The sequence below is a fragment of the Thamnophis sirtalis genome, unplaced genomic scaffold (genome assembly GCF_051295495.1).
Source record: "Thamnophis sirtalis isolate CommonGarterSnake01/CBP01778 unplaced genomic scaffold, rThaSir2_p1.2 scaffold_2, whole genome shotgun sequence".
Lineage (NCBI taxonomy): Eukaryota > Metazoa > Chordata > Lepidosauria > Squamata > Natricidae > Thamnophis > Thamnophis sirtalis.
Genome location: NW_028261382.1, coordinates 15,615,908 through 15,632,899, shown reverse-complemented (window position 1 = coordinate 15,632,899; position 16,992 = coordinate 15,615,908). Strand labels below are relative to the sequence as shown.

General features: G+C 38.5%; 1 protein-coding gene across 5 annotated transcripts in view; it reads left to right on the top strand.

The window, feature by feature from the left end:
- The window catches only part of ASB7 (ankyrin repeat and SOCS box containing 7), a 38,893-nt gene that overhangs the window by 10,728 nt on the left and 11,173 nt on the right, over positions 1-16,992 (top strand). For 2 of the 5 annotated variants that reach the window (XM_087704322.1, XM_087704321.1), the window contains exons 4-6: positions 351-465; positions 3,069-3,332; positions 9,160-9,765. In XM_087704322.1, coding sequence (XP_087560448.1) covers positions 3,122-3,332; positions 9,160-9,765 — 817 coding nt within the window. In that variant the 5' untranslated portion in view covers positions 351-465; positions 3,069-3,121. Of the gene's footprint in view, positions 1-350; positions 466-1,157; positions 1,286-1,613; positions 1,615-3,068; positions 3,333-9,159; positions 9,766-12,597; positions 13,562-16,992 lie in introns of those variants that run through there. The other 3 variants (XM_087704325.1, XM_087704324.1, XM_087704323.1) reach the window with 3 other exon arrangements.

Genomic DNA, 16,992 nt, shown 5'->3' with positions numbered 1-16,992 from the left:
ATATAAATGGTAGGAGTATCTTTCCTGTCCAAAAACAAAAACAAAAAAAGTCTGAATGAACTTTGGATATATTTCCATGGTATATTATGCGAGGCTCCTTGTTCAGCTGCCCTTTTGGCAGATGGAAGGATTCCTTAGGCCTTTACTATTTGCTTGTTTGTAAACACAGATCTGTGCTTATTTGTTTGCTCTTTTGAGTATTCTGCCTGGTTTTTCTGCCTTGCCTTGCCATTCGTTTATAAGTATCTCCATAAAAACGCATTCACAATTCTACTTTTTCTTGCAATCTACACAGTAACTAAGATTAGATGAACAATGTTTCTTGCTTTTTGCTTGCTTTGATCTAACAGACACCTTCTTCATTTCAAGGAGAAACCATTTGCTTGCCGTATTATGCCTGCAGACAAAGTAATGTACAATGAAGACGGAAAACACAACGTACAAAAACTGACTTTTGCCTATAAGGTATTTTTTTAATAGAGGATCTTAATCATTCTTTATCTAATAAAGAATATCTAATAAAATATCTAATAAAAAAAATTATGGAAAATGTTACCTGCATCTTACTAAGGAACTATCAGTGAGGTCATCTGGGAACAGTTTTTCCAATGCTCCCTCCAAAGATAATTTTATAAGTAAATGTCCAGTATTTGAGAGAAACATTATGAAATTGAGCCACAGTGGCACAGTGGTTAGAGTGCAGTACTGCCGGCTACTTCTGCTGCCTGCCGGCTATCTGCAATTTGGCAGTTTGAATCTCACCAGGCTTAAGGTTGACTTGGCCTTCCATTATTCTGAGGTGGGTAAAATGAGGATCCAGATTGTTGGAGGCAATATGCTGATTTTTGTAAACTGCTTAGAGAGGGCCGTGAAGCACTGTAAAGTGGTATATAAGTCTATTGCTATTGCTATTTGCTTCTCTCCAAAAATAGTTTTTATGGAAAAGTAAAATGATATGATAAAGATCATTTAAGATAAAGGACACAGACATGCAATAATTGTCACTATTTTAAAAATGGGCATTAATAATCCATATTTAAAAACATTTTTTAAAAACCAGATAACAGTTTGTATAGATAAATGCAGTAATACTTTGGCATAATGATTAAGGCACATAACTAAAATATGGAAGACCAGAAGTTCTGATTCCCCGTTAGTTGCCCATTTGGGTGACTTTGGGCCTATCCCCCGCTCAGCCCTAGGAAGAAACTGCTTCCAAAATTCTTGCCAAGAAAACTTCAGGGACTAATCCAGATAGTCACTAGGAATTCACACTGACTTGAAGGTATGTATTCTTTATCAACATAATCCTTGCAAAATGCAGTTTTTCTATTTCTTGCTCTATTTAAATGGAAGACTTGTGTTTGCAAGACACAAGAGGAACTGTTACTCATATGTTCTTATAATTCTCATAGGTTTTAATTGGAGATGGTCAGTTATTGGTTAGGCAGTCATATTTCATTGTTTGCAATTACAGATAGTCCTTGACTTATGGCCACACTTGAGCCCAAAATTTCTGTTGCTAAACGAGACATTTGTTAAGTGAGTTGTGCCTCATCTTATGACCTTTCTTGCCACAGTTGTTAAGTGACTTGCTATAGTTGTTAAGTTAGGGTTAGTTTTCAAATGAATCTGGCTCCCCATGGACTTTGTTTGTCAGAAGGCTGCAAAAGAGGAATCACAATATCCACGACACAGCAACTGTCATAAATATGAGTTCGTTGCCAGGTGTCTGAATTTTGATCCGGTGACCAGCTGGTCACAAGTCATTTCAGAGCCCGTTATAACTTTGATCGGTCACTAAATGAATTGTAAGTTGAGGACTGCCAGTAACATATGAGAAGGAGAAAAACACCTCCTTTTCCTTAGTTCCCTGATGGTGGATTGTTCCTGTTGACCAGATCTTTTATTTTGTCTCTTCCCTGCAAATCTGTTTTTAGCCTGTTACACTGTGCCAAACATGAATTGAGCCTTGAATTGTTACTCATATATATTTAGAGACAACTTTAGAGACAACTGAAAGCTTTATACTCATGCAGTTTGGCCTTGCTGCCATTACCCTCTCTAAGTTACTTGTCTCAAACCAGAATCTATGTATATAAAAATGACACTCTGTGTGTGAGTGTGTGTGTGTGTGTGTGTGTGTGTTCCAGCATAGCTCTGGAACGACTCAAGAATTTCAACCAAACTTGATACAGATGACTTACTCTCTGAAGATAAACACTGTATGGGTAAGACACCCCTAATACCTCCAGGGTGTGTGTTCTGTTAAGATACAGCCTGTTGTGTCTCCAAATGGCTTCTACTGTACTGCCATAAAATGGCTTCTATTGTACAGCCCAGTGGAGTTGCTATGGTAATGGCTTCACAGTACTCCCCAAGGGGGCTCCCTCTGGGAAGTAGGAAGGTCCAACATTAGAAATTACGTTTGGTCCACACATTTCCCCCTATAAATAAATACCCAGGCAACACCAGGTTATCGGCTAGTAGAAGATAAGAACTGTCTTGGCTCTTCATAATACATATTTGTGGCTGCTTACTTTAGCTGACACAATCACTTACATAAATTACGTTATTGTATTCTGTTGGTGTCAGGGTTCCAAACAGTGTCCAAAATTAAATCAGAGTCTGGGGCAAAGAATTCCTCAAAATTCCAATTTATTAAATTTATTAAATTGGAACTGAAGTCCAGAAGAAAAGATGGCTTGCAGAACTGACAGTTGGTCTCTTCGTTTCCACAATTGGATTTTCCTGTTGCTATGGGCTATGGAAAACGTTGGGCTAGAGGTCACCATGTACAGTTCTTCAGTTCGTCGGAATGTATACAGCTGGTGCTGTAGTTCAGTGTTTCTCTCAACCGTGGCCACTTTAAGACCTGTGGATTTAAGAGAATGGCTGGCTGGGGAATTCTGGGAGTAGAAGTCCACAGGTCTTAAGGTGACCAAGGTTAAGAAGCATTGCTGTAGTTGATAGTCAAGATGGTCGCGCCCCTACCTCCTCTCCCATGCACAATGAATCGTGTTTCATTCCTTTATCAACTTCATTAGATAAATGTATTTTTATTTAAGGTGACCGCCGAGACTTCATGACCCTTCTTTAAAAAGAAGCAGACTCTGCAAAGATGTTACATCACCATTGCCGGAGGAACCCTGAGCTACAAGAAGAGTTGCAGATTCAGGCAGCGGTGGCCGCCGGGGATGTCCATACGGTGCGCAAAATGTTAGAGCAGGGCTACTCTCCCAATGGCCGAGACGCTAATGGCTGGACCTTGCTCCATTTTTCAGCAGCGAGAGGGAAGGAAAGATGTGTCCGTGTGTTTCTTGAACATGGAGGTTAGTTGACCCAAGCAGAGGAATGTATGGGTTGCTTGGTGATGAAACGTTTCAGATCTTCTCTTTCAATACCTTGGCTTCCTTTTTAAAAAAAATAGAAATTTCTTTTTTGCTGCTTGCACACCAACGTGGTCTAGATAAAATTTAATTTCTACGTTTTTAGATCTCTTAAGAGGGTGTGCAAAGGAGAGGGGGGGGGGGAGAAACAGCAGCCAAGCTATGTGACTTCAGAGTCAACCACAAGATGGCACTCGTTTGTTGTGTGTTTTGAGTATTGCATAAAAGAAAAACTCATTCCACAACGTGCATGGACTGGTTCTAGTAGATGGCTTACATCTTACTCTACATTGTAAATTAAATTTTGATTACATTTATAAACTAAATGTGGATGTTCTGACATATAAATTCATCCCTGGGTGTAGGAATCTAACCAGTTCTAAAAAGTACACATAAATTGCATTTGTAATAGCAGAACAAAAGGGAAGTTCATAGAACAATTTAATTTCATAATTCATAATTCAGTTCTGCTAAATTAATGGAAGGAAGGACTCACTGGAGAAGAGCCTAATGTTGGGAATGATTGAGGGCAAAATAAGAAGGGGACGACAGAGAATGAGGTTGCTGGATGGAGTCACTGAAGCTGTATTTGTAAAAAATGAAATGAAAGTGTTCTGAAGGTTTTAAAAATAGAATTTCTGCTCTTAAATATCTGCATCTTTTCCTTAAAATTTTATAAATAATGTCCCATTTATGGATGAAGAGGCAGTTGGTGTTGTTGATTATGCAACTGGGGATAAAAGAAGAGGTCTGGTTAGTGAAATACAGAATAGCAGATTGGGAAGGGATCTTGGAGGTCTTTTAGTCCAGCTCCTGCCCAAGCAGGATACCTAATACAATTCTGGACAAATATTGTATAATATTTCCACAGAGAATCAGGGCTCTACATGTATAGAAATTGCTTATTGATAAATAAGCAGGTATTTCACTTGGGTTTTATTAACAGAACTTTGTTCTACATGTATGTAAAATTAAATTGTTCTTTAATATTTATGTGACAACATTTAGCCAATTTTCACGGATCTTGAAAAGTTAATGTAATTGGACCTGGTTTTTATTTGGAAGGATAACTCTGAGAAATGCTGGTTATAAATACTGGACTTTTTAAAGAAGGCAGTTGCAAATTATTTCCATGATATTGCCAGAAAACATATTGTCCACCAATGTCACCTAGACTTTAATTTAACTCAAAAGATATTTTATCTTTGGGTAGAAAGTCATTTTTAACCATTGTTGTTAGTTGTGAAGTTGTGTCCGACCAATCGCGACCCCATGGACAACGTTTTTCCAGGCCTTCCTGTCCTCTACCATCCTCTGGAGTCCATTTAAGCTCATGCCTATTGCTTCGGTGACTCCATCCAGCCACCTCCTTCTCTGCCATGCCCTTCTTCTTTTGCCCTCCGTCTTTCCCAGCAATAGGCTCTTCTCCAGTGAGTCCTTCCTTCTCATTAGGTGGCCAAAGTATTTGAGTTTCATTTTCAGGATCTGGCCTTCTAAAGAGCAGTCAGGGTTGATGTCCTCTAGGACTGACCGGTTGGATCGCCTTGCAGTCCAAGGGACTTGCAGGAATCTTCTCTAGCACCAGAGTTCAAACGCCCCAATTCTTTGACGTTCAACCTTTCTTATGGTCCAACTTTCACAGCCATCCATTGCAACTGGGAAAACTGTAGCCTTGACTGTACACATTTTTGTTGCCAGGGTGATGTCTCTGCTTTTTAGTATGCTGTCTAGATTTGCCCTAGCTTTCCTCTCCAAGAGCAATTTCTTGGCTGCAGTCCCCATCTGCGGTGATCTTGGAGCCCAGGAAAATAAAATCTGTCACTACCTCCATTTCTTCCCCATCTATTTGCCAGGAATTGAGAGGGCCAGATGTCATGACCCTAGTTTGCTTAATGTTGAGTTTCAAGCCAACTTTTGCATTCTCCTTCTTCACCCGCATCAAGAGGCTCTTTAGTTCCTCTTCACTTTCTGCCATTAGAGTGGTATCATCTGCATATCTGAGGTTGTTATTTCTCATTATCAAGTGGAATATAACCAGAAGATGGCAGTGTAATATTCCAAAACAGATATGAAGCTATACTATAGTTCTCCTCTACTAAATTATCCTTCTTCATATTTTTAGTGACTAGCTGGCTTCTGTACCTGTGGAAATGATTTCAGATGCTCTCTGATATCTGTGATATCCTGTGCTTTTTGGTTCAGAATTTGCCACAATAGTAGTATAGAGTTGGCCGGTCCTACCTCCTCCATTGTCTCAAATTGAGACAATTCAAATTCAGGAATATTTATCGCATTTGTTTCAGAATTCTATGCAAATTCTAGACAGACCTCACATGGATCCTTAGTTGACACAGGACAATGTTGAGCTTCTTTGTTACAGGTAGTACTCGACCTACAATAGTTCACTTAGTGACCATTAAAGGTTAGGGTAAGTAAGTAAGTCGAGTAAGTAAATAAGTCAACGAAGTCGAACTAAGTCAATGGCACTGAGAAAAATGACTTATGGCCATTTTTCACACTTACGACTGTTGTAGCATCCCCATGGTTACATGATTTACGTTCGGATGCTTGACAACTGATTCATATTTACAACGGTTGCAGTGTCCTGGGATCATGTGATCCCTTTTGCGACCTTCTGGCAAGCAAAGTCAGTGGGGGGAACCAGATTCACTTAACGACCATGCTGCTTATTTAACAACTGCAGTGATTCACTTGACAAATGTGGCAAGAAAATTCATAAAATGGGACAAACTCACTTAACAAATGTTTCAAATTTGTTAATGTTTCAAATTTAGCAATATAAACTTTGGACTCCCTTGTGGTCCTAACTCGAGGACTACCTGTGCCTTGTTCTACTGTAGCTCGGGTGTAAGATGAGAGTGAAGGTTCGTTCTCCAAGCTTGTGAGTTGATTTCCGAACATTTCGCTACCAGGGTAGGTAATAACTTCAGCAGAGTTTAGGGGATGTCATTATCGGTGTTCTTCTGTTTATAAGGGCTTCAGGTGTGGGTGTGTCAAGTGAGGGTCTTGTGATGGGTCTTGTGAGGGGCCAGATGTGAGTCATCAGTGAGAATTTTGTGATGGGTTTTGTTATAGGGAGGTTACATCAGGTGAGGATCATTGGGAGGTGAACTGCTGGTGGTGGGAGGAGGGTAGCAAGTTTGTTTGTTTGTTAGTTTACAGGTGATGTGTTATTACCCAAGTAGGTTACTTGCAACATGATGAGAGCACCAAGGACACTACAGTTCAGCCCTGAGCTACATGTATTCTCTTCTGTAAATGTCAATGGGGTTTCTCAGGTCATGGTTGTCCCAAAAGTGCTTTTTTCAAGAGGCAATTGGACTTTCTGTTTTTTCTTTGAAGACATTTCGCTTCTCATCCCAGAAGCTTCTTGGGAGTCTCTTCTGTAGGATTTTTGTTCCTCTTGTCTATCAATTTGGGTAAAAGATTGTTCAGGGACCACCTCACCAAGATCCCACCTAATCAGTCAATCTTTCCTCTTGGTCTTCTTTTATTCCCTACTCTCTTTGAATTAAACTTAAATAGATTTCAGATTTTACGACTAAGTGATATGAAATTTAACTACAGGAGTTCTTTTTATCTATGAAAAAATGCCAAGGAAAACAGTGAAGATACTGACATTCCCTGGTGTCACAGAGAGATGTTTAATACAAGCGAACGCTAGTTTATTTAAACAGAGAAACTTAAACAATTCACAGTCTGTAGAAAAATTGTTAATGCAAGTTATTTTCTTTAGCTATAAAATAAGGGTTGTAATTTTAATATTTAATTGTCTTGTTACCATCTGGAAAGCAACTTTAACCACTTGCTGAAATAGAGAATATTTCTAATAAAATTTTCCATCAAACAAGAGTTTGCTTATTTATATTTAATGATATCCTGTCTTTCCACTTAAAACAGTATTCATGGTTGAGATTTCTGTAATATTGCATGATTATTTTCACATATTGCCAAGGTTTTATATCTCTTTTTATATTCAAATAACATGAGCAGAAGTGGGAAGAATTGAGTGCCAGGCACCATATAATTTGCCTGTGAACAAAAAACAGTGTTAGTCATTGCATGTGACAGGATGATATTAGATCTATACATCTGGTAATTTTTAAAATATTTCATGAATCCAGATTTTTGTGGGAGAAGGAATACTTAGCTATTCCTCTTGAAATGTTGACATTTTGCCCTATCCTGCTTCCCCTTCTTCAAAATTAGATGTTTACATTCTTGCAAAGCTCAACATTTTGTCAAATGGCAAAGTTAGGTTATTTTCATTTTATAGAAGACAGTTTTTATCGAGATGATCTGAACTAACATATATAGCTTACATGCTTTGCAACTGCATAGATCACAGAGGGCTTTCTTTACCTTATACAGTATTAGCCCCCTAAAACAAACTCATCTTGCCAGACCACAATACATCTGCATCTTGAGCCTGCAGATGTTGCTACAGATGCTTCTCTTTAAGCCTAAGAAGCGCAAGGGAAAACAAAACATGGAACCAAGGACGAAATGTTTGAGCTGAAGGATTTAGGGATAGGTAGGTAGAGAGATTTTGAGAAATACCTGGTGGTTGTTGGGTTGGGAGACTTGACTGTAGGTAGTCCTCGACTTAACAACAGTTCATTTAGTGACCGTTCAAAGTTACAACGGCACTTCAAAAAGTCACTTATGGCCCTTCTTCAAGCATACAACTGTTGCAGCATCCTCTATGTCACCACCCTAACAACTGCAGTGATTCCCTTAACAGGTGGGGCAAGAAAGGTTGTAAAAGGGAGCGAAATTCACTTAACAACAGACATTTTGTGCTCAATTATGGTCATTAGCTGAGGACTACCTTTATTGGAGACAATAGGCATAGTAAATATTCATTTTTTAAAAAAAATATTATTATTACCAAAACGGAATTACAGGGGGAAACACCAGTTATTCAATTTATCTATCAAAAACCAGATCCAAATTTTATTGAATTCTCTTTTGCTTTGGAATTCTTCCCAATAAGTGGGTCTTCTGCACTTCCTTTTTCATGGAACTTTGCATGAAAATATTTTAAATTCAGCCCATAATTCAGAAGCATGCCCTGTTTTTGAAATTTTGCATTTTTCGGTATTGAAATATTAATGTTTAAAATGTTAAATCCTTGGAGCCTATAAAGCAACTTCCAATATGTACAATGTTGCTTAATCACTGTTAAGTCCCAACCACTGTATGCACTGATGTTTCAGTAGTATTACAAAACCTTTTGTATCAGTTGGAAAGAAGTCTATAAAAATAACAATAATGTCTGGCAATAATTTTACAGGTCTTGTAGTACCTAATCAAGAATTGGGTTTTTTGTTAAATAGGAATCATCATCCTCTTTTAAGAACCCCATAATCCCTTGCGGGGTGGAGTCTGGGCAACTGAATGGAGCTGAATGTTTACTGGCCGGATGCCCTTCCTGTCGCCAAAGCAGAGTTATATTCAGCAGATATTTTCTCAGTGTGCCCAGAGAGAGAAATATCTGCCTCTGCCTGGGATTGAACTCACAGCCTCCTGATTGTGAGGCGAGAGCTCCACCTCTAGGCCAACACACCACTTTTGTTAAATAGATATATATGGTATCATATCATAAAAGTGCTAACATTTATGAGATTTCATGTCTGCTGGGAAAGCTGAACTTTTAGATTAACCTCGGGGGGGGGGGAGTTGTATTTTAAATTGCTGTTTTGCGTCCTTTTCATGATAATTTTTCTTGCACTTTTTAAAAAACCAGCGGATCCTACGGTGAAAGACCTGATTGGCGGCTTCACTGCTCTACATTACGCAGCTATGCATGGCCGAGCCCGGATCGCACGCCTAATGCTGGAATCCGACTACCGTGTTGATATTATTAATGCAAAAAGCAACGACGGTTGGACTCCCCTGCACGTGGCAGCTCATTATGGAAGAGACTCCTTTGTCCGACTCTTGCTGGAGTTCAAGGCTGAAGTCGATCCGCTGAGTGACAAAGGTACTACACCACTTCAGCTTGCCATTATCCGCGAACGGTCCAGCTGTGTCAAAATCCTCCTAGATCACAACGCCAATATTGACATTCAAAATGGCTTTCTGTTACGCTATGCTGTGATCAAAAGCAATCACACTTATTGCCGGATGTTCCTTCAGAGAGGAGCGGATACGAACTTGGGGCGCTTAGAAGATGGACAGACGCCGTTGCACTTATCTGCTCTTAGGGATGATGTACTTTGTGCGCAGATGTTGTACAATTATGGCGCGGATACCAACACAAGGAACTATGAAGGACAGACTCCGTTGGCGGTTTCAATAAGCATATCTGGAGGTAGCCGGCCTTGTTTGGATTTCTTACAGGAAGTAACAAGTATGTATAGTGGAAATCTTTTATCAAAATTTGCAGTAGATTGGGAGAGGGGGTGGCAGTTTTAAGTAGTCTTTGACTTACAACACAATTGAGACCAAGATTTCTGTTGCTAAGTGAGACATTTGATGAGTGAATTTTAATGACATATGACAATGGTCAACAGTCCGACTAGCGAACCCATCAAAAGGAACCCTCGGGGTCATTGAATCCCAAAAAGTAAAAACATCTCAGAACTGAGTCCCTTCGGGGAATAGGGTGGCCTACAAATTGAATAAACTCCAAACTCCAACTGAAGAAGCAAAATCAGCTCTGGTTTTCCCGCCCGAAAGCTTACTTAGTTAAACAATAGATTCCCTTTCTCCCATTCCTTGGGTATTTGTTGCAAAACTTTTTGTTGTTGTTGTTATGGGAACAGCCCTTTTCTACATCCAGCAACTTCAGTAGTGACCTTGGCATTTTGCAGCCTTTCACAGTCCATGAATTATGTCTTGGCATCCCATTTTCTCCCCACCCATTCCATCCCTCCCCCCTTTTCATTGGCAAGTTGAAAAGCAATAGAAGCTGGAAGGCAATAAAGCCATTCAATCTTGACAATAATGCAATGAGCCCAGCAATCAGATAAATGAATCTCCCTTAATGTTTAAAATAATCCTGTTTCCAATCCTCTTTGGGTCCCTTAACATATACATTAAAAATATTCCAAATTTATATAATAAGTAGATTAAATAGATAATGATATTTCAAATAAAAATGTTCCAAACTTATAAGAGGAAGCAATCAATAATCATCCATTATTATTGTGCCACCAATAATAGGTGTGGCACAGTGACTCAGTGGTTTAAAAGACACCGGAGAAGGTCCGTGCTCCAGCAGGTTGAGACCTACCACTGCACGACAGAGTGAGCTCCCCTCACTTTACTTCGCTCCAGCCAACTTAGCAGTTTGAAAGCGCAAGTAGATAAATAGGTACAACTTTGGTGGGAAGGTGACAGTGTTCTGTGTTTCGCCTTATGCTTGACACTGCAGTGTAATGTCGTGCTGGCTACATGACCATGGAAACATGCCCGGACAGTGCTGGCTCGATGGCTCAAAGAAACAGAGATGAGCATGGCTTCCTAAAGTCAGCTATGCTTAGCCGAGTGAAACCACCAAGGACTCCTTTAACTTTACTTTTACTAATAATAAGACTTATTGCCAGAGCAAGTTTCATCAAATAAATTTTCTTTCCAGCAGGCTCAGGCTCCTCTTTATTCATGGTTTCTGCTTTTCAATATTTTGAAATGATTAATCCTGTTGGAAGGATAATAAAAGGTTGGTTGGTAAGGCTGCCCCTCGCACATATGTGCTACTCGTCCCCGACTCTATGGGGCGGTGCTCATCTCCATTTCAAAGCCGAAGAGCCAGCGCTGTCCGAAGACATCTCCCTGGTCATGTGGCCGGCATGACTATATGCCAAAGGCACACGGAGCATTGTTACCTTCCCACCAAAGGTGGTCTCTATTTTTCTACTTGCATTTTTTACATAGTTTCGAACTGCTAGGTTGGCAGAAGCTGGGACAAGTAATGGGAGCTCACTCAGTTATGCGACGCTAGGGATTCGAACTGCTAAACTGCCGACCTTTTGGTCGACAAGCTCAGCGTCTTAGCCATTGAGCCACTACGTCCCATATAATAAAATGAAATGTAGGAGAAACAGCAGGCCCTGTAACCAGACCTTACCCTTCCAGTCAGCCTGTGATCACATACTTTGTGCAATGATGCCATCCTCCTATCTTACCGATTAAAATGTCAGGCATAACAAAACGCAGTTTGTCCCATATTTCCAGACTTGGTTGAACACGGCCAAATTAGGTTACTTAAGAAAAAAAAAGATTATAAATAGGTTTTGTTCAATGTTTTGTTCAATGTTTTGTTCATTATCCAAGTAATCAGTATTCACATGATCATTTAGGTGAATCAGAGATAAAAATCTTGCTAGCACAAGTGTAAAATCAGGCATTGGTTTTAGCAGCCCAGGTTTCTCCTGTATAGTCTTCATTTTCTCATTTCTTCACTAACCTTGATTTTTACAATGTTTCACATTTTACTGATAGACATAAATTTATAAACCTCCCTATGTCATGTAAGAAACAATGTAACTCACTTCTTTTATGTGGAAAAAATCCAACTTTTGCTACTTTTTAGTTTGGGTTAACATGACACATTACTCCCTCTCTCTGTGCGTTTAGTAGTTTAAAATTATTTAATGAGCTGCTCGTAGAGCTTTTTGCGTTTTCTGCTGTTAAAAATTTGGAGAAAAATGAAATCATGTGTAAAAAAAATTATATTTGTAGGATCTCTGGTCAGCACCACATGTACCTGGTTGTTATTAATACTATATAAAGTTCCAAATCATTTTGCATTCCTTTCTTTTTTTTAATACGGGAAAAAAGATTGTTGTATATGCATGCAAGATTGCCCTTGAAAGTGCAACTTCGCTCTAGGGAAACGTAGCATTTGAGCTAAGAAATGTTTTGGGAGGAAAAGCAGCGTGTTTCCGTTTGTGCTGATTGAAAGTTCTAGGAATTTTACTCAGCAAATCTGGAAAATGCCAGATTGGAAAGATCTCCTTGTGGTTTATTGAAACCACACATTCACTTTTAATTTAGAAACTTGAAGCATTTTTCTCCTTTGTTTTCAACTAAGCAGTGCATTTTTCTGGCTATTTTAATCTTTGGGATTTGGAAGGAAATAATTTTGGGGCTACATGCAGTATTCAGTGATTGGTAACACATTTTTAGGCTTATGCTTTCTGTTCTGTGGCTAAATTTTCTCAAATCTTTTTTTCTGCAGATTTTCTTCCTATTTCTCCAGAATTTACTGATTTCATATTCAGCACCATTCTGTATTTTGTATCAGGTTTGGTTTTTGTTTTGTGTTTTTCCGCACATATAAACCTATTTTTAAAAAGTGGTTGATTTCTGGCATCTAAATCTACATATATTCAGATTTCTTAATTTAATGAAACAAGCACCTCCAGATTATAAATTGAATTTTGTATTGTTGGAGGCAATGACTGATATTAAGGTGAATATTACAAATATAGCCACTGTTAGGTGTGAATATATGCTCTAGCTTTGCTATTTCCATAAAAGTCATGGAAGATATATTTAGAGCAGGAAAAATCTGTTTCATTAGTGGAAGCATTCTGCATATAGAATAATATCTTAAATTCCCCATTAGTTTCCTAATTAACAGAATAACAAGAGTTGGAAGGGATCTTGGAGGTCTTCAAGTACAAATCTTGAACCACAAAGAATTACAGGTAGTCCTCAAGTTATACCCACAATTGAGCCCAACATTTCTGTTGTTAAGTGAGACATTTGTTCAGTGAGCTTTATCCCATTTTACGTCTTTTCTTACCACCTTTGTTAAACGAATCACTGCAGTTCTTAAATTAGTCACACAGTGTTGTTCAGTGAATCTGGTTAACTTTGCCTCACGAAGGCCTCAAAAAGGCATCTTATGACGACTCTGGGATAACTCAAACAGTTTCTACACACTGTAATTGCCAATTCCCTATTCATTAATACAGCACTCTGGACAGTCTCCTCCTCAGATTAACAGAGTTGAAAGGGACCTTGTAGGTCATCTAGTCCAACAAGACTCTGAAAACCATCATAAATGTCAGAGTTGACAAGCATCCCAATGTAAATCACGTGACTGTGGGGATGCTGCAGTAGTCATGAGTGTGAAAAATGGTCATGTCAGTTTTTTCTGCACCATTGTAACTTCGAAGGCTCACTAAGTAAACTGTAAGTCGAGAACTACTGTATTTAATAAACTATTCTCTTTCCTGTGCTAGCTAGTTGCTAAAATTATCAAATCATAGAGCTAAAGCAAAAACTAATCTATAAAATGAGATACCAGCTTGAAGCTTTTTGGGGGGGGAGGGGTCAATGCCTAATAAAGAGGAGCTTTTTGAGATGACACTCATCTCATTTAATCACTTTTTTGGCCTTCCTTCTTTAATCGTAAACATTACTTTTTTTTCCCAATGCAGTGTTCTTAGTTTAGTTTAAAACTAAAAAAAAAAAGTTTTAAAGATATTTTCCAGAATGAATGGAGTTAAGCCAACGATGGCAAAACTCTAGTTTTATGAAAAGATTAAAGAGTCAAATGTTTCTAATAACATTTAGAAACAACATTCAGTATATCTTGGGCACAGCTAAAGTTGATTATTTAGTCTTTTTTATTTCGCCGGTCTGTGATGGATCATAAACTTAATACCGAACCATCATTTATGAGCTACACCATTGTCTTCGCTTCAAACATTCAAAGTACTGTGGGGATAAATGTTTTCCCCCAAAATATTTGGATAATGGCATTGTCAAGCACAGGAAATCAGGAGTCCAAGAAGTTCAAATGAATATAGATTTATTGTGAGCTAGAGGTCTCTACAAGAATCTGAACTACTAAAGGTCGCAGGAAATTGATGATAGATAAGGGTCAACAGAATTCAAGGTGGGCTGACAGATCTTTTGTGGTCATGAAGGGATTCCAGACTGATGCCGTGCTTGACTCTTCCCTCATTTTCAACCTGGTCTTCTACAGTAGGGGTGTCAAACTTGATTTCATTGAGGGCTGCATCAGGGATGTATTTTACCTCAGGGCGGCATGGGGCGTGGTCAGCTCGACGTCTCTTATCGAGGTTCTGTTTTTGACCGCAATGGACTCCTGCAGCCCTCTGTCAGATGGCTGCAGGAGAACATTGCAGCCAAAAACGGAGCCTGGGAGGGCTGCACTCTGTTTTCACTGGCAGAGGTACTGTGGGACGGTCCTTCGCTGTTTCCAGGGCCTTCCTGCGGGCCAGATCTAAGTACCCTTGAGTTTGACACCCCATAGGCACTCCTCCATTAGTGCATTTTCAACTGAGCTTTTAATGTGTGCTTTCCATATTCAAAAGTTGAATACTGGTGAAACAATTTACATATATTAATATACGTGTGTATCTATCTATCTATCTATCTATCTATCTATCTATCTATCTATCTACACACAAACACAAAATACATATATCACAAACATTTTCTTGGTCACCCATTCTCCCTGTAGATTATCTTTATTATTTATGAATAATCATCATTCAATATCTGTATGACCAATCCAGGAAATTTTAGCAAAGTAGAAACTGCATCCTTTTCATAGCTTTCTGAGGTGTACTGAAAACTTATCACACAGACTCGACATGGGTAGAGATAGACAATTATTTTGGGTTTCTTCCATCATCATCTTAGGACATCAAACTAAGAGATGTTTTTAACAATAGCAATAACACTTAGATTTACAACTTATACTGCTTCATATTGCTTTACAGCCCTCTCTAAGCAGTTTACAGAGTCAGCGTATTGCCCCCAACAGTCTGGGTCCTCATTTTACTGACTTTAGAAGGATGGAAGGCTGAGTCAACCTTGAGCCTGGTGAGATTCGAGCTGCCAAATTGCAGGCATCCTAGAGAGATTTCTTAGCTCTTAGGTATGTTGGAGTTAAGACATATAGTTTGCTGATATTGCTTTTTGGGTTCATTAGTATATACTTTCCATTTTTCATTTTTATATAAATAGGAATCACAATTGTAATATAAAATGAGGTAGGGCCCATAGATGGAGATGCTGAGCCTTTTTGAATAATTGGAACAAAATAGTTTTGTTATTACAAAATGAGATCTTCTTTTTCTTACAATCAAAAGAAATCATTCATGTCTTTGAGAAAAGTGCTGTTTCTTTAAATCATTCTACGGATTTTATTTCAGCATAATTTCAAGGCTTTGAAACCGAGACCATCATAAAATATAATTCTGTAGTCAGTTGCTAGATTTACCTCTAGCTTTAAGGCAATTTCTTTTAATGCGAGATATTCAGTAGCTTAATGTTACATTTCAGAATTCCGTTCTTCAGTCAAAGTTTGTGAATTTATCTTACTTTGTAATTCTAGTGGGGGGTGATTATGCAGTTCAAACTTCAGTACTGAATCTGTTACAGGTGGGTTGTTGTTTTTTTCAACTGAGCATTGCAGAATCTGTGAACAGCCTGGGCTATATTCTCTTGTTAGCTGATATTCATATCTCAGTTTTAAAATAAATCATATTTTATGAGTGGGACCGGCTCTTTATATATGTTGGAGATGGATCAGACGTTTTCAGAAAAGTGACATCTTAGCTTTTCTTGTGCATGGAAATTGGAAGCTAAGCTTTCAGAATGGCATGTAGTATGTTGGGTGGGTGACTGCTAGTCAAAGCAAACTCCCTGACTATCGTATTGCAGGCACATTTTCAAAGCATGCATGTTCGCCTCGGGAATATAACTAGGGTTTTTGTTCCGCTGGCTTCTTTGATATTGCCGTAATGCTTTTGTGTGTTTATCCCTTGACAATCCCACTACCTCTCCTCCTCCTCCTCCGGAGTGCCCTGTTTCAAGGGACTAAAAAATTCTGGCTGCCTTTGGGTATGGCAAACATATAAAAATAAAAATATCAGGTGTACAACAAATTGTAAATGGAGCAGTGGACTTGAACACAGCGCAAAGAACACAGCTAAGCTGCAGTTTTCTTAGGTTAGCATTGAAGTGAAATCAAAAGGGTTTGGCAGTAAAGAGGCTTTTATATAACAGGAAGTTGGATCCAATTGTAATCAGTCATATTCAACTGCAGATTACCGAAGCTGGGTTTGAAGTTGAACTCTTAGACATCTATCAAAAAGTGTTACCTAGACAAGTGCCAATGGGATATAGACCAATGTACAGTACGTGCCTGAGGGTTTTTAAGTGGCTATCCTGTTATTCATTATTGAATCTTAACAATTTAGGATAAATTCTATGAATGTTTAGGAATACTAGACTATCATTCAAATCTAAATGTTTGCATTTCTGGTTGCTTGCAACCATCGTGCAAAATCAAAATAGCATAATAGATTAACTGTTCTTTAAAATAAAACAAAAAACAACATAAACAGAAAAGAAAGGAACATCATTTAAATGGAGGAAAACAATCTTAGATATAACATATATTCCTATTTTTTTTTAAAAAAGAAAAAGAAATTAGCCTAATGAATGCTGATGCTCCTCAATCCTTATTCAGTTACATTGCAGTGTGTTCCCTTCGAAGCTCCAAAACATTTTGTTTTGCCTAACTTTGTGGCTATCTGAATGTCCAATCTAAGAAAGATAAGTGGAAAATTATCTTAATTAATAT